This window comes from Magallana gigas, chromosome 1, assembly GCF_963853765.1.
Source record: "Magallana gigas chromosome 1, xbMagGiga1.1, whole genome shotgun sequence".
Lineage (NCBI taxonomy): Eukaryota > Metazoa > Mollusca > Bivalvia > Ostreida > Ostreidae > Magallana > Magallana gigas.
In genome coordinates this window covers 74711708-74738915 of record NC_088853.1, presented here as the reverse complement: position 1 = coordinate 74738915, position 27208 = coordinate 74711708, and the positions used below count along the sequence as shown (strand labels likewise).

At 36.1% G+C, this 27208-nt stretch overlaps 2 protein-coding genes across 10 annotated transcripts in view; one reads left to right on the top strand and one right to left on the bottom strand.

Annotated features, from left to right (window-relative positions):
• Nucleotides 1-27208, bottom strand: part of LOC117687479 (uncharacterized) — a 307604-nt gene that overhangs the window by 221459 nt on the left and 58937 nt on the right. The gene's annotated exons all lie outside the window — the stretch shown is intronic.
• Nucleotides 3190-27208, top strand: part of LOC117687453 (alpha-mannosidase 2x) — a 43221-nt gene continuing 19202 nt past the window's right edge. The window contains exons 1-14 of the mRNA XM_066075510.1: nucleotides 3190-3446; nucleotides 6244-6534; nucleotides 8783-8930; nucleotides 9705-9876; nucleotides 10385-10512; nucleotides 10746-10919; nucleotides 12515-12701; nucleotides 14060-14237; nucleotides 14540-14742; nucleotides 15091-15273; nucleotides 19932-20037; nucleotides 21393-21460; nucleotides 23584-23749; nucleotides 25508-25632. Of these exons, the coding sequence (XP_065931582.1) occupies nucleotides 3330-3446; nucleotides 6244-6534; nucleotides 8783-8930; nucleotides 9705-9876; nucleotides 10385-10512; nucleotides 10746-10919; nucleotides 12515-12701; nucleotides 14060-14237; nucleotides 14540-14742; nucleotides 15091-15273; nucleotides 19932-20037; nucleotides 21393-21460; nucleotides 23584-23749; nucleotides 25508-25632 (2246 nt within the window). The 5' untranslated portion in view covers nucleotides 3190-3329. The remainder of the gene's footprint in view (nucleotides 3447-6243; nucleotides 6535-8782; nucleotides 8931-9704; nucleotides 9877-10384; nucleotides 10513-10745; nucleotides 10920-12514; nucleotides 12702-14059; nucleotides 14238-14539; nucleotides 14743-15090; nucleotides 15274-19931; nucleotides 20038-21392; nucleotides 21461-23583; nucleotides 23750-25507; nucleotides 25633-27208) is intronic.

Genomic DNA, 27208 nt, shown 5'->3' with positions numbered 1-27208 from the left:
TATATAGAGTACATGTCTGTCTCACAGCGTACACTATATAGAGTACATGTCTGTGTCACAGCGTACACTATATAGAGTACATGTCTGTCTCACAGCGTACACTATATAGAGGACATGTCTGTCTATCAGCGTACACTATATAGAGTACAGGTCTGTCTCACAGCGTACACTATATAGAGTACAGGTCTGTCTCACAGCGTACACTATATAGAGTACATGTCTGTCTCACAACGTACACTATATAGAGTACAGGTCTGTCTCACAACGTACACTATATAGAGTACATGTCTGTCTCACAGCGTACACTATATAGAGTACAGGTCTGTCTCACAGCGAACACTATATAGAGAACAGGTCTATATCACAGGGTACACTATATTGAGTACTTTTCTGCCTCACAGCGTACACTATATAGAGTACATGTCTGTCTCACAGCGTACACTATATAGAGTACAGGTCTGTCTCACAGCGTACACTATATAGAGTACATGTCTGTCTCACAACGTACACTATATAGAGTACAGGTCTGTCTCACAACGTACACTATATAGAATACATGTCCGTCTCACAGCGTACACTATATAGAGTACATGTCTGTCTCACAGCGTACACTATATAGAGTACAGGTCTGTCTCACAACGTACACTAAATAGAGTACATGTCTGTCTCACAGGGTACACTATATAGAGTACAGGTCTGTCTGACAGCGTACACTATATAGAGTACAGGTCTGTCTCACAGCGTACACTATATAGAGTACATGTCTGCCCTCACATCGTACAATATATAGAGGACATGTCTGTCTATCAGCGTACACTATATAGAGTACAGGTCTGTCTCACAGCGTACACTATATAGAGTACAGGTCTGTCTCACAGCGTACACTGTATAGAGTACATGTCTGTCTCACAGGGTACACTATATAGAGTACATGTCTGCCTCACAGCGTACACTATATAGAATACATGTCTGTCTCACAGCGTACACTATATAGAGTACATGTCTGTCTCACAGGGTACACTATATAGAGTACAGGTCTGTCTCACAGCGTACACTATATAGAGTACATGTCTGTCTCACAGCGTACACTATATAGAATACATGTCTGTCTCAATGCGTACACTATATAGAGTACATGTCTGTCTCACAGCGTACACTATATGGAGTACATGTCTGTCTCACAGCGTACACTATATAGAGTACATGTCTGCCTCACAACGTACACTATATAGAGAACAGGTCTGCCTCACAGCGTACACTATATAGAGAACAGGTCTGCCTCACAACGTACACTATATAGAGTACAGGTCTGTCTCACAGCGTACACTATATAGAGTACATGTCTGCCTCACAACGTACACTATATAGAGTACAGGTCTGTCTCACAGCGTACACTATATAGAGTACATGTCTGCCTCACAGCGTACACTATATAGAGTACAGGTCTGTCTCACAGCGTACACTAGAGTACATGGCTGCATTTTACAAAAGAACTTCACCAAAGTCGTAAATATTCATAGTCTCATAAAATGATCTGTAGAGAACAAAATTGACATAAAACCATCGATATCTGTTTACAAATATTTTAATTCCCATGCATAGTTTTGTTTTCCAGCCATTAGAATAAATCATTGATTAGTTGGTAATTAATTAGTATTCTTTAATTTGATCGCAAGTCGTAGGTTCTTTTGTAAAACGCGGCCCAGGTTTGCCTCACGCCTGACCCACAAAAAATGAATTAAGGAGGTGTACGCCAGAGTTTGATTTATCAAAAAACAAACCCACCTTCCTTGTAATCCTCAATGTTGTCTCTCTTGTGTATGTGTACATTTATGTTTTTACATATAAAAAAATGAATCATAATAGTAATAGAGTTGCATGGTGCCCTCCCCCATTTTTTTTTTCATTTTGTAAGGGGGGATTGGGGGGGGGGGGTGGGGTGGGGGGGGGGGGGTGTCGTGCAATGGTGTCAGATTTTAACGAGCAGCTTAGAACTAAGGGATTTTAAAAATCAAAATATTGCTGTATTATTATAGACTGATTCTACGACCAGTAGCAAACTTGCATGAGTAAGACACCCCCATTCCACCCCACCCACCCCCAGTCATGTGTTTGTCCCTCCTTGGACCCGGAAGCGGGGGGGGGGGGTATCGTTGAAAAACACGTATATGTTTTAGCAGCTTACAGGTTATATGGAATTAAAAAAAAAAAAAGCTTACATTTAACCTACCTTATAAAGATGTTCAACATCTTTTAGCAAAACTTGCATGTCATGATGAGTACCCTCCCTTTACTTATAATTTTATTATGCTTCCGATGTCGGGGGTGGTGGGGGTGGTCGTGCAAATACAATATATATATTTTAGTCGCTGAGATTGATAGGAAATGTAAAAAAAAAAACAACAACAAAAAAACAACAAAAAACCACTTCTAACTTACTGTATTATAGTCTATAGCTTTTAAAAATCACCCCCTCAAGTTCTTTGCTTTGTAAAATAGTATCAAAAAAAAAAACCTGATATATTAATTATACCTTATATATATATACATAAAATCATCTTCATATATTTTTTATAATTTTTCATAAATATATTTTTTATCAAGTTATGAATCTCTTATTCTTGTTATTTCAATCTTCTTTTTATTCTTTTATAAACTGCATAAAACTTTCTCCCCCGCTGACAAACACAATTATCCTTTGTACCCCTCCCCAGAAAAAAAAAATTCTGGATCCGCGCATGAAACAATGATTACTTAATGAAGAATGATAACTCTTCTGAGATCCTTGCAGAATAATGAATTTTTCGTATAAGTAAACGAAGTAACTATTACTTTGATTGCTACAAATTCGTGATTTCGGTTACATTTTATTCAACCTCGTCATATCCTCTTTATCCATGATCCTTGTTTTTTGGGTGGGTGCGTGGGTTGATTGGGTTGGGGTTGGGTTAGAAAAATAAAAGTGCTTGAAAATGAAGCTAGGGCAGATCAAAATTAATTTTTCAGAAAGTTGATTTTAAATCCAAAAAACGTCGGTGCCCAGTCCACAAAGGTGGGCACTACGTGTCTGAAAATAAGTCTGGTTTCCATCCCCGCCACTGCGTTTTGCTTTCAGTAATGAAAACGCAGTGGTGGGGGCGGGAACCAGACTGAACTCAAGCAATAGCAATCGGGCTCGGTGTCATAAAAATAACTAACCCCATACGTCAGCACCGTGTATGGTTGTCGCCGACGCAACTTCCAACAAGTTTGTAGCAACTCAAGGATAACAAGTTGTTGCGAGAGTCTCTGCATCAGAAGCACGAGATCTGCACGTGCTATTACCCACTATGAAGAAATACATGGTCGTTTGGGGCGCCACGTTTTTCGTGGTAGTTTGTGTCTCGCTCTATCTGATGATGGAATCCGTGTCCACAAACATGGGGAAATCTCAGGAGCTGGACGCTGTAAGTAGATCACGTGATTGTCTAATTGTAGACCCCCCCCCCCCCCCCACACACACACACATACACAAACACACACCACGACCTGTTTGTAGATGTAGGTAACTTGGTCCTCTGATCCCATACATGTATCCCCCCCCCCCCCCTCAACAATCAGCCAATATTTATGTTCTGCACCGCTTTTCTCTTTAGGGTCATGGACTGACATAACATTCATCAATTTCTCTTTGTCAATAATCATATTTATATCCTGGTAAATGTGTAAATGAGCCTAATATGTATTCCTATTGTCCAATGTTGTGACTCGAATCTTAGATTAATTCAACGAGTGGGTGTTGGGGTATTCTGTGACCTGCGAGGTCCCATTTACAGTTTTGTTGATATTTATTAACATATTCTGTCTTTTGAGAATTCATATCGTAATAATAACTCGTAATTTACGGTTCCTTGCAGACACTGATTGAGTATCACACAAGCTTTGAGATTTTCTACACACTTTTATTCCCTCGTATTGTGTCAAGATACGTGAACAAAGCAAAAGAAATTATATGGTAGACGTCACAAACATCTTGTGTTATATTCATGATATTTCGCGCTTGGAAACGACATATATGATACTTGAAATTAGCATGCAAAATTTTACAACACATTAGAAAACAAAATTAACGAGCCATGAGAGAAAAAAATAAGTCAGATATACAAAAACAAAAACAAAAAGGAAATAATTTTTATCTTTTACAGATTTAATTAAATTCAACACTGATTACATTTTAAAGGTTACATATTACAACACTGATTACATTTTAAAGGTTACATATTACAGACTGGATTAATTTCTTAAAAGTAAGGGCAGATTTAGGACGGAGCACGTCAATGGAATGTATTTTGTATGAATTTTCTTTTAAAACTTAGAAGTCTACCTCAAAAATTCTGTGAAGTGAATTGATAATGCTCAAAATATCACATAGTTGACCATGATACAATATATGTGTAATTCCTGCTGTGCTCGTTCCAGTGGTGGCACTGTAAAACATATTACTTACTTAAGGACGTTGTTTACTCAGGGTTTGAGTTCTCAAATTCCGATTGTTATGAAGTTCAATGTAATGAGTAAAATTTGTTCTAAACACAAAAAGTATTTATGAAATGAATTATTATTGACAAAACATTCAATATTTTTACTTTATTATGGAATTAGGCTCAAACAAAAATTGACTTTTAGCCAAACAGAGGAAATTCGGACTAAATTTTGCAGATTTTGTTTTCTGCTAAAAGTTTATTGGCAATAGTCTATTATTAAAAGTTAGGATTTTATATTTAAGTCTATGTAATTTTGCATATTTTCCGTTGGATTTACCTCATTTATTCATTAAAATAATCTTATGGCACGAATTATAAAAATATTGAAAAATGCTTAAAAACGATAAAAGACACCATATCTCAAAATTTTGATCATTGACCTCATATAAATTTTATGACAACAGAATAAGGTCAATATAAGTAGTTTAATACTATAAATGTTTTTGTATTATCATCATTCAATTTTTTGTAAAATTGGATCAAAAATGGAAAGGGATTTGACAACTGATAGAGGAAATTCGGACTGGATTATTTCTTAAAATTGTTGCTGAAATCTTAATGCTGTGTACTTATTTAGTGCCACTACCATTCATAAACTGTATCTTAATTTTTAAAGTGTTTAATTATTTGTATTATTTTTATAATTAAGAAAATCTCAATCGTAGAGTAAAATTTTATGGGATTTTTCTTGATTTTTCAATAAATATTCAATGGCCATTAACTCAAAAAGTAGGTCATTGACCTACTTTTCTGAAAGTGAAAAATAACAATACAAGCAAAGGTCTATAACACACAATAGATGGTTTTTCATTATCATCAGTGGATTTTTTTTTTCATTCTGAGTAAACATCATCCTTAATGTTTATGCAAAAATTTGCTGCTATTAATTAATTAATTTGTTAGTAATTCTTTATTACAGTGACTAATTTATCTTGCCAATTTTTGTCGACTCATACTTACTTACTACAGCAACTAAAAAAATCCTGCCTTATTTCTGTGTTTTAAGCTCGTCAGAAAACTAGCTAGCTAGACACTAGCTAGACACTCGGGGCTGACAGCTAGTGGAAGTTGTCGGCCCTGATAAAATTTAATAAGCACGAAAAAAAACATGTGACATTTGTTTTTATATTTTCATTTGCATACATGTATGTTTACAGGCATTATTTTTGCATGAAAATAATTAAATATATGTTTTTCGTTTTCTTATCTCATTAACATTTTTTTCTTTAGTTGTTTTTTTTTATTGTCAACATTTCTTTTGAGGGAGGTAGCACCTGAATTATTCCATAGCATGTCTGAGGACTCTACTTCACCATGCTCACATGTCCCTTCAAAGCATAGTCTACGTGAATTAAACGCTTGTCTTAACTGTTGTTAAATGACCATACAAGGACAGTGACTAGGTTTTAATCAGTAAAAAAATCTTGAAACCCTGATCCCAATATTATATACACATTGCCCCCAAAAAATAACCATGACCATTTGGGCGCTCATACAAACAAATTTGTTCGTCCGTGCCAAAAGTTGTGCGTCTCGAGCGGTCGGGCGGACGGTTATTTTCAAACACTGCTCATTTATTCTTATTGACTCATACTGATTTATTTCAGAAACTGAAAAAAATCCTGCCAAAATTTGTCTTATCGACTCATACCTATTCTTAAGAAAGACTCTGATTTTTCCTGCCATATTTTTTTCATCGACTAATACCTATTTATTACAGCGATTGGTCGAGGACAAAATTGCGAGGATCCAGTCAGACATCGTGAAGAACCAGCAGACCATAAAAGAAATCAAGAGCTATGTTCGGTCAATGAGTCACGGAGACTCGGCCGTTCTCGAGAAACTCCAGCGAGTTCTCGACCAACAGGAGGCCAGTCAGGGGGCGGAGCTACAGGGCATCGTCAAGGGCAACCAGGTCAAACCCCAGGTGTATCAGTCGGGGGGTGAGGTCAAGCTCAGCGGGGATACGTGTAGTCTGGCTGAGGGCCCAAACCCAGAGAGTGACATACAGGTTAGTGCTAAAGTAAACTACAGGTTATCATTGTTATGATTAAGAAATACATGATACACAAACTATAGGTTTGCCTTAAAATGACATACAGGTCAGTGCTAAACTAAACTACAGATTATGATACTAAATATAAGGATGGATTAAAATGAAATTATAATTGAAAGATAATTGTCTGATTAACGGTTTCTTCACTAACTACAAAACAAAAATTGATATAGTTTTAGATAAGGTATACTTTTTTCATGCATGTATTAATACCATTTAGTTAGTTCTGTTGAAAATATTGAACTGTGTGAAGCCAGGGCCGGGCATTGATTTTTACCACCTTTTTAATGGTGACATGGGATTTTTGCTTAAGAACATTAATTAACTTCCCAACCATTAAGAACTAGATTTTTAATGAAGGATCAAGAATTCACCAAAATTATGTCTGCCAAAATTAATGGTATACCTTGTAGGCCCAGTTCCGCCAAATTTGTTGCCCGCCAAAAAATGCGGCTATATGGTATCTGCGAGGTGAAACAATGATTCTAATGACTCTAATACAAGAATATTTTTCTCTCTTTTTATGGTGTTAAAAAAAAACAACAGCTCTTTCAAACATCTATCAGCACTTTATTCAGTAAAAAGGTCTTGAATTAAGAAAATATTGATGATTTTTCAATTGGGAATGGGTTGGTAAGTGTACTTAAAAATAAGCCAGGAAAACCAACGTGATCCAGTGTGTGCTGTAAACTGTAAAGCGTAAACCAACATATATGGTTAGGTACTGTAAACCAACTGTTATGTGTTGTTAGATACTGTAAACTGTAAACCAACTGTTATGTGTTGTTCAATACTGTAAACTGTACACCAACTGTTATGTGTGCTGTTAGATACTGTAAACTGTAAACCAACTTTTATGTGTGCTGTTAGATACTCTAAACTGTAAACTAACTTCTATGTGTGCTGTTAGGTTCTGTAAACTGTAAACCAACTTCTATGTGTGCTGTAATGTACTGTAAACCAACTTCTATGTGTGTTGTTAGGTACTCTAAACTGTAAACCAACTTCTATGTACGCTGTTAGGTACTGTAAACTGTAAACCAACTTCTATATGCACTGTTAGGTACTGTAAACTGTAAACCAACTTCTATGTGTGTTGTTAGGTACTGTAAACTGTAAACCAACTGTTATGTGAGAAAATTTTAAGGGGTTATCAGGATCCTTGTAAATCTATTTTTAATGTGAGCTCCTTCATATCATATGGATAAGGTTTGGTCACAAAAATAAGAAAATTGCAGAACAAAGTCATCACAAACCAGTTTATCCCCAATAAGTTGTGGAATAAAGTAATCATGAACCAGTTTATTCTCAGTAAATTGCGGAATAAAGTAATCATGAACCAGTTTATTCTCAGTAAATTGCGGAATAAAGTAATCATGAACCTGTTTATTCTCAGAAAATTGCAAAAAAAAGCCATCATAAATAGAAATGGGTTTTCAGAACACTAGGTTTACTGAACATTAGATTTACAGTATGCTAATTTTACAGTATACTTTGTTTATAGTACACTAGGTTTACAGTACGCCAGCTGTACAGTACACTTTGTTTATGGTACACTAGGTTTACAGTATGCCAGCTGTACAGTACAGAAGTTTTACAGTACACTAGGGTTACAGTACACTAGGTTTACAGTACACTAGGTTTACAATACACTAGATTTACACTTCACAACTTTTACATTACACTAGGTTTACAGTGCACTAGATTTACACTTCACAAGGTGTACATTACACTAGGTTTACATTACACTAGATTTACACTTCACTAGGTTGACAGTACACTAGTCGTATTTCGGGGACAGATTTATTTTAAAATATTTATATGTACATATGTTTCCTTTTTGAACCAATAGAAAAGAAAATGCCTTCATTTTTGTGTTATTGTTATTAATGTGTCCTGCAGTCATATATGTGATGTCACAATGATCAGCATGGCAGCTGATTGTTTTATTGTTGCATTATTAAAAGCATAGAGAAATATAAAAATATCTGTATGTTCATAATTCTGATCAATTTGCCTTTCTCAATGTAAATATAATTATTTTTAAGAAACAGCAATCCTAAAAAAAAGTTTGCAGGAATATTAACTTGATTGTTTTAACATGTTTGATATTGAACCCTTTATGTTATACATTAGGAGACCAGCTTATTATTTATTTACTATTAGCTGAAATCAAAGAATAAAACATATAAAACTGTTGTAGATGATGAAGGTTTATGAGGAGCTGAAGTTTGAGAATCCTGACGGCGGGGTGTGGAAGCAGGGATGGCGGGTGACGTATCCCGAAGGGAAGTGGAACTCGGACAACCTTCTACATGTGTTTGTCCTACCTCACAGCCACACTGACCCAGGTAAGGGGCGTAACTCATGCACACTGAACACGGTAAGGGGCGTAACTCCTGTCAAACTGACCCCCCAAGTAAAGGACGTAACACTTGTCACATTGACCCAGATAAGGGGTGTAATTTCCGTCACAATGACCCAGGTAAGGGGCGTAACACTTGTCACTTTGACCCAGATAAGGGGAGTAACTCCTGTCACAATTACCTAAGTAAGGGGCGTAACTCCTGCTACACTGACCCAGATAAGGGGTGTAATTCCTGTCACAATGACCCAAGTAAAGGGCGTAACACTTGTCACTTTGACCCAGATAAGGGGTGTTATTCCTGTCACAATGACCCAAGTAAAGGGCGTAACACTTGTCACTTTGACCCAGATAAGGGGAGTAACTCCTGTCACATTTACCTAAGTAAGGGGCGTAACTCCTGCTACACTGACCCAGATAAGGGGTGTAATTCCTGTCATATTCGCCCTGTTAAAGGGAGTAAATTCTAGTCAAACAGACTCAAGTAAAATGCTGCTCATTACTGTAGATTTATACATACATTTGAGAAATTAGAATCCATGCCGAGCCATCACAAACATCTTGGTTTTCCCTCTGGTAGTTGTAATATATATGATTAAAATAATAGGTGGAAACAGTTTGGTGGAAATGTATACGTCTGTCGATTGTAAAATAAGGAATCTACAGTATATTTAATTTTAATTACTATATTTTCATGCTGATTGAAATATTTGAAATGTTTATTTCAAGCTGAGTGAAATCTTTGATCCGTTTATTTTAGGTTGGGTAAAGAAGTATATGGACTACTATACGCAGCAAACAAAGCCAATCCTGGACAATGTTCTCAACTTCCTGTCTGCGGACCCGCGTCGGAGATTTATTTATGCAGAACTCTCCTTCTTCTCTCTGTGGTGGGAGTCGCTCAGTGAGAGCCGCAAACAACAGGCCAGAAAGTTAGTGTTCCCTATAATACCCCCCCCCCCCCAACCACCCCCCCCCCCCCCCCCCCCCCCCAACAAAAAAAGTACAGGCAAAAAGCTCCGTCAGTTCGATGAACTGATACACACCTATTCAGAAAACATAGAAATTTTCGTTAATCAAAGGGAATGTTCCGAAATATTACGAATAAAATTCTGGAAATTCATAACCATATGATTTAATTCTATTTATATGTACAACATCCTTTAATTCTAGTTACAACATTCTTTTTCATTTGCTGTAATTATTCATCTTTATCGTATAACATAACTTGCCTATGTCACAGTACGACCCGCATGCAGTTTAATAATTTTCATTTTAACGTTATAGCTTGATGGATATACATAAAGAATTACATTCATCTGAACGTTTCCTGATTGTTTGTTTGCTTGGGTATAATAAAACAGTCTTGTATTGGGTTTCTTTGCATTATGTTGATGAATTCTTGAATTGATTTCACTGGCCATTTCTTTCGATACGTAGGGTGCTTCGAAACGGACAGCTGGAGATAGCGACAGGGGGGTGGGTGATGAACGACGAAGCCAACACACACTACGCAGCAATGGTGGACCAGCTTATTGAGGGGAACCAGTATATTCATGCTGTTTCAGGTAAGTCTGCTGGAACTCAGGAGTAAAATTTTTCCATAATGCGAAAAAATCTGTCCAAAATGGGTATAAAATTCGTTCAAAATGAGTAAAAGATCCAGTCAAAGTGAAAATAAAATCCATCTAAAATGCATAAAAATTCATTATAAATGCAAATAAAATCAGTACAAGATACTTTAAAATTCTGTACAATGTCCACCTGAAGGTCTACTGTATTGTCGCTGTTCTTTTTACAGGTTTCACTCCCCGTTCTGGCTGGGCTATTGACCCTTTTGGACACACTCCCACCATGGCCTATCTGCTGAATAGGTCAGGGGTCAAGGGGATGTTGGTGCAGAGAGTTCACTATGCCATCAAAAAACACTTGGCAAGGAGCCAAAACCTGGAGTTTATGTGGAGACAGCTCTGGGGTCAGTATTACTGTAAATTCCTTCGTTTACGTGAGTACTTATTTCAGCGATTCCGCTGTTTTGCATCAAATTGCAAGAATGTAAAATTGCTAACTCCAATTTAATGTTATTCCAACTTTACACATACATTGATGCCTCTATTGACAGGCTGATATCAAACATTATTATGCCTTCTGTCAGTTTGCCATTATTTTCGCATAGTATACAAAGGATTTAGAGCGAAAGCATACTATGCCGAAATAGAGCATGGAAAATGTTTTCAATGAAAATCTTACAAGCGCCAAAGCGGGTTTCGAACTCAAGATGCTAAAATCATTCCAGCATGAAGCCAAACGCATTACCGCTCCGCTATATTTGCTGATAATGTAACTGACGGTATTTATATATATAAAACGTAGATATTTACACGACTGGACGATTAAATTATTAATCGTTCCTTCATTATTGATGATGAATTTAAAGTTAAAGTTTCTGATAAACTTTTGAACAAATTCCTTGAACATATTTCGTAGAAATTCTGCATGAGAATCACAAAAACGCTTTTTAAATGATGCTTGATTAAGAATGTACAAGAAAAAAATTCAATGAGATTTCGTCTGCTTAACAATTCAAGTTTTTTCGTTAAGGTCAAACGTTTCTCATTTCTTGAAAAGAACATAAACGTTTGTTGACTTTTTATTGTACAACAACTTGTTGATTAAATAAACAATCAAATCAATTGATTAATTTAAAAAAAAAAACCAAATGTTTGCTTCTCCGGTGATTATTTTAAGAGACTAGTCAACACTCAAACGTCACAGCTACTTATAGCAAAGCACGTCAGTATATTCAACAGTCGGCATAATAATAACAATAGTGTTGTGTTGTGCATGTACTATGCCTAAATAGTAGTCAGGGTTTGATACTAAGTGCACTCGCCTCCGGCTCGTGCACTATGTATCAAACCCTGACTACTATTTAGCCATAGTACATGCACAACACAACACTATCTTTTAATTAGTGATGTACCAATCATCGATTATAATAAAAAAATCAGACGATTGCCACATTCTAAGAGCTCGATCATAAAAGGCTTCTGATCATTGCAATTAATCGGTTGAGGGTCTTTCCTTTTCAATGAGCGCGTATCATAAACAGAATATTCTAGACGCAAACTATCTAAACTCTAAAAAGGCCTGCGATCTGAAAATTGCTGACATGTCAGATGGGCTCCATATTCTTACTCAGAAAATAAAGCACATTCTAGAATTTTGACGCATTTTGGTTTCAAGAAAATTAATGTTCGACTGCTTACTGAAGAAAATCTATTGAATACAACATTTGTTTGGTTAGGAATACTAAGTAAATTAAAATACGAAAGGCCTAGTAATGCGTCTGTTAATTATTACTTGTTTATTTACATTTATTTACCACTAAACTATAAAACATAGAAACCTTTGAATTCAATCCATAATTAGTTAGTTGCGGGAAGCTGATTATCGATTATGAAAATTCCACCGATTCCCATCACTATCAGACATTCAATTAACTCTAATGTCTGGAGGTAGAAATGTACTATGACGCCCATAAAGCCTCATTAATGCCTCTGTTGACAGACAAGGACGGAAGCTCGGACACCCTGTGTCATGTGATGCCCTTTTACTCCTACGACGTTCCTCACACCTGTGGGCCGGACCCCAAGATCTGCTGCCAGTTCGACTTTGCCCGGATGTCCCCTGGTCGGTACAACTGTCCGTGGAGAGTTCCTCCCCAGGCCATCACCGAGGGCAATGTGGCTGACAGGTCAGGTTACGAGGGCCGGGGGGTCAACAAACTAACCATCACATCTACGTACCTTAAGAAGGCTGGGTGGTAAAAAAAAATAACCATCAGATCTACCTTTAGGAGAGTGGATGGTCAACAAACTAACCATCAGATCTACCTTAAGGAGACTGGATGGTCAACAAACTAACCATCAGATCTACCTTAAGGAGACTGGATGGTCAACAAACTAACCATCAGATCTATCTAAAGAAGACTGGATTGTCAACAAACTAACCATCCAATCTATCTTAAAGAGACTGTATGGTCAACAAACTAACCATCAGATCTACCTTAAGGAGGCTAGATGGTCAACACACTAACCATCAGATCTATCTTAAGGAGACTGGATGGTCATCAAACTAACCATCAGATCTACCTTAAGGAGACTGGATGGTCAACAGACTAACCATCAGATCTACCTTAAGGAGACTGGATGGTCAACAAACTAACCATCAGATCTACCTTAAGGAGGCTGGATGGTCAACACACTAACCATCGGATCTACCTTAAGGAGACTGGATGGTCAACAAACTAACCATCAGATCTACCTTAAGGAGGCTGGATGGTCATCAAACTAACCATCAGATCTACCTTAAGGAGACTGGATGGTCAACAGACTAACCATCAGATCTACTTCCTGTCAACAAAATAATGTTTATTGCTCAGATGATCATTTATAAACTCTTTTAGATCTTTTAGTTTTTTGACTATCCAGGTTCCTTTAAGATGTCATACTCTTTGTCAGGGGAGACAACTTTCTAAAAGTATTTTTCTTAGTATGGTTTTTTAAAACAGAAATGAACTGTATATTTTAGGAAGTCTCTGTCTGGGAAATATGGTACATGTATATTCTAGAATATGTTTTAAGTTACCTCAAAATTAAGTCAAGATTTTTTGATTGATTTTGATGCTTGAGTATTCTGAGACATGATTGATTTTTCTGCACTTTTTGGAATCTAAAATTTTCTATTTGAAACCCTTTGACAAGTAATATAGGAATACCTCTATTCAACTTACTACATGTGGATGTATAGATTTTATAACAGATTTCTGGAATACATGGTACTGTAAACGTAATATAATTAGCGTGTATGATATTTAGTGGAAAATGGTTTTTCAACAAGTTAGCGTGGATTTGATTTAGCACATTTATATTTTACATTTTGCGATGTACTTGATTTAGCGGATGCCGTTTTCCGCCAAAAACACTAAATAGAATTCACAGCCAAATGTAATACCTTTACAGTCTACTGGATAGTTTTCCATAATTATGAATGAAAAGAGTTTGGATAAAGAGATAAGTGAAGACTTTTAATTTAACGTTTTTTGTCATACAGAGCTGCCATGTTGATTGATCAATACAAAAAGAAGGCCTCGCTGTACCGCAGTAACGCTCTGTTCATACCGCTAGGCGACGACTTCAGATACGACCAAGCGGAGGAATGTGAGAGACAATTCAAAAACTACCAGAAAATATTTGACTACCTGGACAAAAACCCACAGTTAGGAGTGAAGGTGAGAGAGAGAGAGAGAGAGAGAGAGAGAGAGAGAGAGAGAGAGAGAGAATTCAACAACTGCAATGTACCAGAAAATCTTTGACTACCTGGACAAAAATCCACAGTTAGGAGATAAAGAGAGAGACAGATAGATAGATAGACAGACAGACATAGACAGGAGAGAGAACAAGAGAGAGAGAGAGAGATATATATATATATATTAAGAGAGAGAGAGAAAAAAAACGAGAAAAGAAGAGAACAAGAAAGAAGGAACGAGAGAGAGAGAGAGAAAGAAATCAGTTTGAATACTTTTACTTTCAGGCCCAGTTTGGAACCCTGTCAGAGTACTTTGACAAGATCCATGAATTGTCTGGATCAGAGCCTGGTTCCCGTCCCCGGGAATATCCAGTTCTTACCGGGGACTTCTTCACGTACGCTGATAAAGACGACCATTACTGGTCTGGATATTTCACATCCAGACCGTTCCAGAAACAGATGGACCGCAACATTGAGACCAACCTGAGGTATGTACTGGGGAGTTACTTATGATGATGTATGTGCTGGGGAGTTACTTATGATGAGGTTAGTACTGGGGTCTGGGGAGTTATATAGGAGGTGTTTAATATTGAGACCAACCTGAGGTATGTACTGGGGAGTTAAATTTGAGGTGTTTGCTATGTAGCAATGGGTGTACCCTTAGTTTTGTTTACGTTCATTCTATTCAATCTTCAATTCGTTCTTTTCAATTGCAAATAGAGTATTATTCAATTGGAAGTTTTCAGTTTGTATATATTATATATAATGTTCCCACTGTTGTACAGTATTATGTGTGTTACTGTATTCATCTGTGTGGTTTGTTTCCATTGTTACAGATCAGCAGAGATCGCGTTCAGTCTCGCCGCAGTGTACCAGAGGAAGCACCGCCTCTCGGGATTCCCCGAGGACCAGTTGATGCGGCTACTTGTGGAGGCTCGTAGGAACCTAGGGCTTTTCCAGCACCACGATGGCATCACGGGAACTGCTAAGGATTTTGTGGTGGTGGACTATGGAGAAAGGTCAGAGAGGGGGATAACTCTCAGTTCTTTGTGTTATATATATAAGGTTAGAGAGGGGGATAACTCTCAGTTCTTTGTGTTATATATATAAGGTTAGAGAAGGGGATAACTCTCAGTTCTTTGTGTTATATATATATAAGGATAGAGAGGGAGAATACTCAGTTCTTTGTGTTATATATATAAGGTTAGAGAGGGGGATAACTCTCAGTTCTTTGTGTTATATATATAAGGTTAGAGAGGAAGATAACTCTCAGTTCTTTGTGTTATATAAATAAGGTTAGAGAGGGAGATAACTCTCAGTTCTTTGTGTTATATATATATAAGGTTAGAGAGGGAGATAACTCTCAGTTCTTTGTGTTATATATATAAGGTTAGAGAGGGAGAGGGAGATAACTCTCAGTTCTTTGTGTTATATATATAAGGTTAGAGAGGGGGATAACTCTCAGTTCTTTGTGTTATATATATAAGGTTAGAGAGGGAGATAACTCTCAGTTCTTTGTGTTATATATATTTACTATGGGGCAACTTTTATTTGTGGCAACCTAATTTCACTATTGACTTGTTTGCTGCAACTTACTTTTGTTTAATCCATACTTGCCCGACTTGTACAACAAGATGCAACCAAGTCTAATTCATTAGAATATATGAGAAAAAAATCTTCTAAAACACAAATTGTCTAAAAAAGCCCTAACTTTAGTCAGTTCAGTCTAGATTAAAATATGTCAAAATCGTATTCTTCAGGAGTATGGTTGGGCCATATTCGGGGTGGGGGGGGGGGGGGGCTTCCAATTTTACGAAGGAAATCATTTAAATTGTTCACAAAAATTGAAATGTTTTTATATATGGCATTTTTACATTGTTGATTCTTTAAAATTGTTTAGACCCTGGCCCCTGGACCTCACAAGGGGTTCAAAGTTCAATGTATGTTTTGTAATCCATATATAAACAGTTGATTAAGTCTTATCATCTTCTCGAGAACTTCAATGCTCAATATGTGATATGACTGTAAAACCATCCTGTTACAAAGGGGCTCAATGATAAACAGAAGAATATGCAGGGATTTTTTTTAGCTCACCGAGACGAAGTCAAGGGGAGCTTATGCTATACCGTCGGTGTCCGGACCTGGTTAAAGTTTTTGTTGCAGGTCCTGTATCTAAGCTATTTATTACTTGTCCTATCTTCACCAAACTTGCATGGACGATGCATCTGGACCTACATATGGACTTGAAAGACTTGGATGCTGAATCTGGGTTCTAAATTTAAGATGCTGAAGGAGGTTAAGATTTTTGGAGCAGGTAAAAGTTTTTATGTGCAGGTGACCTTTGATAGCAATATCTATTAAGTTAATCCTGCTCCTAACTTCACCAAACTTGCATGGATGGTGTGTTTTATGATACTGATGCACCAGACAGGATTGAGTGCTGAATCCGAGCTATAGGTTTCGGATGCTGGAGGAGGTTAAGGTTTTTGGAGCAGGTTAAAGTTTTTGAAACAGGTGCCCTCTGATGATGATATCTTAGTTAATACAGGTCGTAACTTCACCAAACTTGCATGGGTGATGTGTCGTATGATACTGATGCACCTGACAGGCTTGAATGCTGAGTCTGAGCCATAGGTTTCGGATGCTGGATAAGGTTAGGTTTTTTTTAACAGGTCATATGTTACATAAATAATAGAACTATTTAAAACTTGCATAGTTGATTAAACTGTAATATGAATGAATCACAGAGGAAGCTTCAGATGCAGAGCTTGATCTCCATTATCAAGGATGCTAAAAAATATATCTTAGTTAATACAGGTCCTAACTTCACCAAACTTGATTGGATGGTGTGTCTTATGATACTGATGCACCAGAGAGGCTTGGATGCTGAATCTGAGCGATAGGTTTTGGATGCTGGAGGAAGTTAGAGGTTTTAATTGCTGGTGCCCTCTGATAATAATATCTTAGTTATTAATGGTCCTAACTTCACCAAACTTGCATGGGTGATGCGTCTTATGATACTGATGCACCTGACATGCTTGAATGCTTAGTCTGAGCCATAGGTTATGGATGCTGGATGAGGTTTAGTTATTTTGGAACAGGTCACATGTTTTATAGATGATAGCTTGCATAGTTGATTTAACTGTATTATAACTGAAACGCAGAGGTTGCTTCAGATGCAGAGCCTAATCTCCATTATTAAGGATGCTAATGAAATCTCGTACCTCACTTAAACATGCTTGATAGAAAAATGTGGTTGTTGTTAAATGACATAACATGATTCTTATGATAAAGTATTGTATGATATGAAACATTATTGTTTAATATGATACAATATAATATCATATGTTATATTGTAAAAAGTTATATTATATGAGATAGGCCTAATATTGTATCAATTTTTTTGATATTTTAAGATATGAAATTGTATCATGATTTTGTTCTGTATAGTATTGTATATTATGATACAATATTATATATTATATTGTATCTATAATATTGCATCATACGATATTGTGTAAAATGATATTGGTTTCTGTAATATAAAAGTTTATCATGTGAAATTGTATTATATGATATATAGAATATCACACTTTTGTTTTGATCTCGGCCCTGGTACATGTATCAGCCCGAGCGAATGGTATCGGCCCAAGCCCGAAGGGCACAGCAGATACCATCCGAGGGCTGATACCATGGACGAGATCAAAACAAAAGTGTGATGTTGTTTATATCATATACCTAAAATCAAAGACTTTAATTCAAATTTAAATTCCAAATTAGGAATATGATTTATCATGAAGAAGCTATAGATTTTTTTTTCGGATTTACAAAACTTGTTCGTTTTTATTTCTTTTTATATGTGTTAAAACTGTAAGAGTTGTCAGAATTTGTTGACAAACCATCGTCATTTGAAATACAAAAGAAGGGAGTCTGTCGTCTGAAATGAAGCACTATCTTCTAGAATTCAAAATTATCAACTTGAAGAGAGAAACTTCCCTCCTACGCAGCTTCGTTATGAGTCAAATTCTTTCACTGGGATTTCGTAAGTTTCCCGTCAGATTCCATTCATAAAGATCCATACTGTTAGAGCAACTAGAAAGTTGTTTGAGAACGTACATGTTCATAAAGATCCATACTGTTAGATTCTATAGCAACTAGAAAGTTGTTTGAGAAAGTTCATAACTAAGCGTGTCCATTACTTTAACACCTTAATTTTTACAGTCTAATCTCTGGTTTTCTAAGATTAAGTCTCTTTCCGTCCTTCTCTATATCCTCCATAATTTAAACTTTGATTGATATTAAATAAAGCATGCTATTGTTCTAAATACACAAGCGTTGTGTAGGTTACCTCCCCTTACTTGGATACACATCACTCTTTGGCGCTATTTTTGACATATTATTTTTCAATTTTTGGTAATAAATAAAAATATTCAGACGTGTAAGGTGATAATTTGTATTATATATTCGTAATTCTATCGTTATTTCACAAACTAGTTTTAATTTAAAGCGGATATATATGGAAATTATCGATTTCAAATTTGAGGGCAATACACCCCCTTGACGACGGGCTGAGACAGAGATAATTTATTGAAAAAATACCAGCTTTTGAACTTAGTCATTTTTTGGCAAAATATTGCATATTGGGAACCCTCATTGTACGGATAACTCCTCCTTCAGTTCTCAAGATAGGAAGTTGTTTTTCATTTGCAGATCAATTGTACATATATCAGAGGTGTGCATATTGCTAGGATTTTGATTTCCAATAATTTATGAAAAAAATACCAGCTTTTGAACTTAGTCATTTTTTGGCAAAATGTTGCATATACATGTAGGGTACTCCATTTCACTGGATAAAGGTTGACATGGATTATGAATACAGTTTACATAAAAGAAAACCCGGTTTGCTGTCACATTGACAGCTTTTCACTTGTATATTATTGTATTGATTAACATATGAACATATGATTATCATACAATTTTTTAGAGATGATATATGATTTTGTGTCAAAACAGAATCCTTAATATCCGAGATCATAAACTATGATTTTCATATAAAATGATAAAGGTGGTCTCATAAAGGTGAAGTCTCATAAGGGTGATGCCTCGTCTCAATGAGCTTTGTAATCTGTGATTACCTATGTTTTATACTGGATCTAGACTATTGTATGACATTGTACAGATATGTTGTATGTGACTCCATAAAGTTGATTTTAGTATGTCTGTTGTTGCTTAGGTGAGCAATGTGGCCCATGGACCTCTTGTCTATTGTTTATTAGGTTTGCTGTCACTTTGACAGCTATGGTTTGTGAACACTAAGACAACTTTCCTCTTGTTCTGTTTGATACAGGCTACTGACAGCTTTTTCTCTTGTTCTGTTTGTTACAGAATACTGACAGCCTCCCTCTTGTTCTATTTGTTACAGAATACTGAGAGCCTCCCTCTTGTTCTGTTTGTCACAGGCTGCTGACAGGCGTTCTCTTGTTCTGTTTGTTTCAGGCTACTGACAAATTTGTTCTTGTTCTGGTTGTCACAGGCTGCTGACAGCCTTTCTTTTGTTCTGATTGTCACAGGCTACTTTCAAATTTTATCTTGTTCTGTTTGTCACAGGCTACTGACAGCCTTCCCCTTGTTCTGTTTGTTACAGGCTACTGACAATTTTCTGTTCTATTTGTTACAGGCTACTGAAAGCTGAGAACAACTGTAAGACCATCATCACTGAGGCTGTGTCCTTCCTCTCCATGGCAACCAAGAGCGATTATAAACAAAACATCTTCTTTGACATTGTAAGTCTGGGTTAAGAAGGCTCAATAGCAGTCACAGTTTTTAGACTGTATTTATCTTCTTATGAAGAAGAGCTCTATATTAAAATAAAGGAAGATACCCAAAGAACTATATATGATAAGAGTTAAATTTGGCCCCCATAATTTGCCATTTTTTAAGTGTTTCGGGTACAGTATAATATTAACTAATTTTTAAGAAGAGTTGTTATAGAATATATTTTTTATCTATTTAATTGATTTATTTGCACTCACTGGCAGTATATGACGTCAGAAGTGACGCCATTTCTATAATTCAATCAAAATCAGCCAAAAATTGACATTTTTCTTATCTATTTACGAATTGGAAATATAGAGCGCATGCTTGAACAAGGAAACATTTTTTGTTACTTATTAGTCTTGCCTAGATACATATCTGATTAAAATATTTTATTTGTTCAAGAATGCGCTCTATGTTTTCGGAAGGAAACACTGCTTGAAAAAAACCTGTTTTACGCTAAAAATGCAAAAATGGCGGGAAAAGGTTGTCTTTACAATGTCATATTTCTAAATTGTGGGAACTTGAACCAAAATGAATATAACGTAAACACATCACATACATATCTGTACTAAGAAAACAAAGACTGATAGTAAAATGATGATGTTCATTTTAGGGGGCCATTTTAGGCCCTTATCATATATAGTCCTTTATTACTTGAATTTTAAAGATTTTTCCTTTGGTTAAATTTTTTAAAACTCAAATTTAAAAGTTAAAATTAACGGATTTTGCCTTTGGCTTATTATAGTTTATAAGTAAACACATAATATCCTAAACTTGTAGTAGATCTGATGGTTCATTTCTTGACAACTCAGCCTCCTTAGCATGTGTAAAAAAAATTAATTCTGGGACAATGTGGTGTTGTACATGCATACACATACTATCCTAAACTTGTAGGTAGATCTGATGATTCCTTTTAATGACCACTCAGCCTCCTGATCATGTTGAATTTTTTTTTTTAATTCTGGGACAATGTTGTGTTGTACGTGTTAATTTTACCTTCAACTTATTTATTATGAGTTTTCAAACTTTACTCTGCTCTTAATGTTTTACTGTAGACCAAATTTTATTCACACGCAAAATTTTTGCGAGCTCTGCAAATATTGTTTGCAATGATTTAGTCTCAAAATGCCTTTGGTATATTATTTTCCATGTAGTTTTCATCATGCTTGCAAACATTAGTGGCTGTGATATGGTCGGGCGTGATTGAATTTATGATGAGCCTTTAGAGCTGTATTGAATTTAATCAAATAATCAGCTGAGGATACTTATAAAGAATGATTCCTGATACTTGATTAGATCTAGATCTACTTTTATTTTTAAGGATGAAATCAGAAAGAACCACGACTCTCTGATAACAAAGAACGTGATTCAAGTCAGCGATAAACCAAGGTAAGTAAAATTACATTTATTGTACTTCAACGTACAATTTACCAAGGTAAGTAAAATTACATAAATTTTATTGTACTTCTACATACAATTTACCAAGGTAAGGAAAATTACATTTATTGTACTTCAATGTACAATTTACCAAGCTAAGTAAAATTACATTTATTGTACTTCAACGTACAATTTACCAAGCTAAGTAAAATTACATTTATTGTACTTCCATGTACAATTTACCAAGGTAAGTAAATTACATCTTCTGTACTATGGGGTACAGTCAACCAAGGTAAATAAAATAGTATTTGTATCATACCTTGAGGTTAATTTTACCAAGGTTAGAAATATAACATCTACTGTACCTCGAGTTATATTTTACTAAGGTAAGTAGAATTTCTATTGTACCACAAGTTTCAAATCCCTAAATTCTTTCTTCAACTGAAATTCATAACTATGAGGTCAATATTGAGGCTTATTATTGACTTGAGGAATATTGATGTTGTCCGTGTCATTTTATACATATATCATAAAGTGACAGGATTGTTATATCACACGATGTCAAAGGTATCATCACCTAAGATAACATGTTCTACACATGTATATGTTACATATTATACATATATCATAAAGTGACAGAATTGTTATATCACCCAGTGTCAAAGGTATCATCACCTAAGATAACATGTTCTTCACATGTATATGTTCCATATTATACATAACACAATCCAAATCAAAAAGGGAAAATCAAAATTCCTTTTTTTTGACCCTGTTTTTCATATCTGAATCCATTTACACCCCTTTTGGCCAAAAATAAGCCTTTACAAGTCAAAGTTCATGGAATTTTCCTGAATCATTGACATTTATATGCATTACACAGACATTTATAATGAGTAACGTTCCTCTTATTCCTATAAAAACTTATGAAGCATCAGAGGAACGTTCCTCTTTAACTAAACTAAAATCTCTACATTTCATCTGAGGAACGTTCCTCTTTTCACTTCAACAGAAATCTTCACAAAGAATCTGAGGAACGTTCCTCTTTTCACTTTAACAGAATTCTTCACAAAGAATCTGAGGAACGTTCCTCTTTTCACTACAACTGAATCTTCACGAGGAATCTTGAGAACGTTCCTCTTTTCTCTTTAACTGAAACCTTTTACATGGTACAAGAAGAATGTTCCAATTTCCTACATTTGAAAGTAAAAACAGCAATAAGCAAAATACCGGTAATCTTAAATTATATAAGCATTTAAACATGTTATACTTTACGTAAATATCAAGGATGTTAACAAGTACTCAAGTACTTGACTATCGCTCAGTCCCGATGATGATCAGCTAAAAGTTGATTACTCGATATAAAGTAAAAATGAGTTTGAATTTTTAATATTTTATATTGCGGCATTTTTGGGTTACAATTCAAAATAACAGCTTTTTTTTTTTTTTTTACATTTTTGGTCGGTCTGTTCTGTCGGTGCCCCTTGTGTATTTTTTAAGCAGCAAATACATGTTTTTAGCTTACACTTGAGTTTATCATTCTCTAATTTAATTCATGTATTAATGTTTTCTACTCCGTTAAATAATTAAACTACATCTGAATTGAATACAAATCATAGACTACAGAGGCTTGTTTTACTGCAGTCTGTTTCACTATAACACATGGTATAAATACAGGGTTGTATAGTTGCCTTGTTTTACTGCAGTCTGTTTCAATATAACACATGGTATAAATACAGGGTTGTAAAGTTGCCTTGTTTTACTGCAGTCTGTTTCACTATAACACATGGTATAAATACAGGGTTGTATAGTTGTCTTGTTTAACCACAGTCTGTTTCAATATAACACATGGTATAAATATAAGGTTGTATAGTTGCCTTGTTTTACTGCAGTGTGTTTCAATATAACACATGGTATAAATACAGGGTTGTATAGTTGTCTTGTTTTACTGCAGTCTGTTTTCACTATAACACATGATCTAAATACAGGGTTGTAAAGTTGCCTTGTTTTACTGCAGTCTGTTTCACTATAACACATGGTATAAATACAGGGTTGTAAAGTTGCCTTGTTTTACTGCAGTCTGTTTCACTATAACACATGGTATAAATACAGGGTTGTAAAGTTGCCTTCTTTTACAGCTCTGTTCTACTGTTCAACTCCCTCACCCACCCCAGACAGGAAGTAGTCACCCTCCATGTCAGTGACCCCAATATTGAGGTCAAGGATGCTAAGGGCAAGGTCATAACCTCCCAGACTGACCCTTTCTGGAAGGATTCCAATGAGATGTCTCAGGATAGATTTAAGGTAAGGCTTTGTTAATCAATATCTTAGTAATTACGTAAGAAACATTGATGGTGATAAAACCATAGTAGTATTAGGGGGGACGAACCCAGTTAGCCTAGTACAGCTATATCATGCACCTAAAAGGAGTGATTGTTAAGAACATCAAATCTTTAATATTACATCACAATCACTCAAACTCTAGAAAACACTTATGACACAATATATAGCTGTGAGTTCTACATCATCAAAACACTTTATGAGATGCAAATCGTGACTGATAAATACCTATGAATATATGAGTTTGTTTAAAGTAGATATATATTACAGAAGTTCACATACAGTCCCTGAAATGGTCTACTTTCCAACAAGAGTTGTTGATATACACCCTGTGTTTTACAACTGTACTTTGTGACTGAGCTGCCTGTAAATTACTAGTAGAGCTGTTGATATACACCCTGTGTTTTACAACTGTACTTTGTGACTGAGCTGCCTGTAAATTACTAGTAGAGTTGTTGATATACACCCTGTGTTTTACAGCTGTCCTTTGTGACTGAGCTACCTGTAAATTACTAGTAGAGCTGTTGATATACACCCTGTGTTTTACAACTGTACTTTGTGACTGAGCTGCCTGTAAATTACTAGTTGAGTTGTTGATATACACCCTGTGTTTTACAGCTGTCCTTTGTGACTGAGCTACCTGTAAATTACTTGTAGAGTTGTTGATATACACCCTGTGTTTTACAGCTGTCCTTTGTGACTGAGCTACCTGTAAATTACTAGTAGAGTTGTTGATATACACCCTGTGTTTTACAGCTGTCCTTTATGACTGAGCTGCCTGTAAATTACTTGTAGAGTTGTTGATATACACCCTGTGTTTTACAGCTGTCCTTTGTTTCTGAGTTGCCTGTAAATTACTAGTAGAGTTGTTGATATACACCCTGTGTTTTACAGCTGTCCTTTGTGACTGAGCTACCTGTAAATTACTAGTAGAGTTGTTGATATACACCCAGTGTTTTACAGTTGTCCTTTGTGACTGAGCTGCCTGTAAATTACTAGTAGAGTTGTTGATATACACCCAGTGTTTTACAGCTGTCCTTTGTGACTGAGCTGCCTGTAAATTACTAGTAGGGTTGTTGATATACTCCCAGTGTTTTACAGCTGTTCTTTGTGACTGAGCTGCCTGTAAATTACTAGTAGAGTTGTTGATATACACCCTGTGTTTTACAGCTGTCCTTTGTGATTGAGCTACCTGTAAATTACTAGTAGAGTTGTTGATATACACCCTGTGTTTTACAGCTGTCTTTTGTGACTGAGCTGGCTGTGAATTACTAGTAGAGGTGTTGATATACACCCTGTGTTTTACAGCTGTCCTTTGTGATTGAGCTACCTGTAAATTACTTGTAGAGGTATTGATATACACCCAGTGTTTTACAGCTGTCTTTTGTGACTGAGCTACCTGTAAATTACTTGTAGAGTTATTGATATACACCCTGTGTTTTACAGCTGTCCTTTGTGATTGAGCTACCTGTAAATTACTTGTAGAGTTATTGATATACACCCAGTGTTTTACAGCTGTCTTTTGTGATTGAGCTACCTGTAAATTACTAGTAGAGTTGTTGATATACACCCTGTGTTTTACAGCTGTCTTTTGTGACTGATCTAGCTGTAAATTACTAGTAGAGTTGTTGATATACACCCTGTGTTTTACAGCTGTCCTTTGTGACTGAGCTACCTGTAAATTACTTGTAGAGTTGTTGATATACTCCCTGTTTTTTGCAGCTGTCTTTTGTGACTGAGCTGCCCGCCATGGGGATCGTCAGATATCAGATATCACAGAGAAAGGACAGCTCCAGCAACAGTCTGGCCACGGTCACGTACTACCATGGAGACGGACCCTCATCTCAGTGAGTCTGTTGTCTGATTGTTATCATAAAGACTTCTAGCTTATCTTATTTCTGTCTTTTTCTTACATTTTTTAGCTCGCCTCAGCCAAAGGTTCAAGTGAGCTTTTCTGATCACAATTTGTCCGTTGTCTGTCGTTGTCGTCGTTGGCATTGTCATCATTGTCGTCATTGTCGTCCTCGGCGTCATTGTAAACTTTTCACATTTTCATCTTCTTCTGAAGAACCACTGGGCAGATTTCAACCAAATTTGGCACAAAGCACCACTAGGTCAAGTGGATTCAAGTTTGTTTAAATGAAGGGCCACGCCCTCTTTATAGGGGAGATAATTGAGAATTATTGAAAATTTGTTGGTATTTTTCAAAAATCTTCTTCTCAAAAACTATTCGGCCTCAAAAGCTAAACTTGTGTGGAGGCATCCTCAGGTAGTGTAGATTCAAGTTTGTTCAAATCATGGTCCCCGGGGGTAGGGAGGGGCCACAATTAGGGGATCAAGTTTTACAAAGGAATATATAGAGAAAATCTTTAAAAGTGTTCTTCTCACAAACTATCAGGCCAGAAAAACTGAAATTAAAATGGAAGCATCCTCAGGTAGTGTAGATTCAAGTTTATTCAAATCATGGTCCCCAGGGGTAGGGAGGGGCCACAATTGGGGGATCAAGTTTTACATAGGAATATATAGAGAAAATCCCTAAAATCTTCTTCTCAAAAACTATCAGGCCAGAAAAGCTCAAATTAAAATGGAAGCATCCTCAGGTAGAGTAGATTCAAGTTTGTTCAAATCATAGTCCTTGGGGTTAGGGTGGGGCCACAATTGGAAGATCAAGTTTTCCATAGGAATATATAGAAAAAATCTTTAAAAATCTTTAAAAATCTTCTTCTCAAAAACTAATAGGCCAGGAAAGCCCAAATTTGAGTGGAAGCACCCATAAATTGTATAGATTCAAGTTTGTTTAAATAACACAGGGCGAAAAACCATCTTTAAGCAAGTCCTTAAAGGTGGCTTAAAGGTGACTTAAAGGAGCTTAAAGGCTATACAACCTTTAAGCCGCCTTTAAGTCACCTTTAAGCAAGTGCTTATAGGTCCTTAATGTCCAAACTTCTTTAAGCTACCTTTAAGCCACCTTTAAGCCACCTTTAAGCATCTTTAAGTGGCATTTACGCTCTCTTTACACTGCCTTTACACTGTCTTTAAGTGGCCTTTAAGTCAATATTGATCAAGCTGAACAATAAACACATATATTAAATGCAAAAGCTCTTTTATAGAGATGGGAGGGAGTCATCCGAGTGATAATATAATTTCCAAGGAAGGGGGGGGGGGTGTTCCAGGCGGTTTTAATCGTCGCTCCATTAAACACAGATCGCTATCATCAGCACCGCTCTGATGGACACAGATTGCCGTTATAAAATTCTTTATAATTTTTGGGGGGTTTCAAAATTATTGTAGGTATGAGCGCAGTCTCTGTATCTTAATATGTGCATAAAACTAATAAAAGTATTTTTGTTTCCTATTATAAATTAATCGGTGAAAAAAATATCTCTCTCTCTCTCTCTCTCTCTCTCTCTCTCTCTCTCTCTC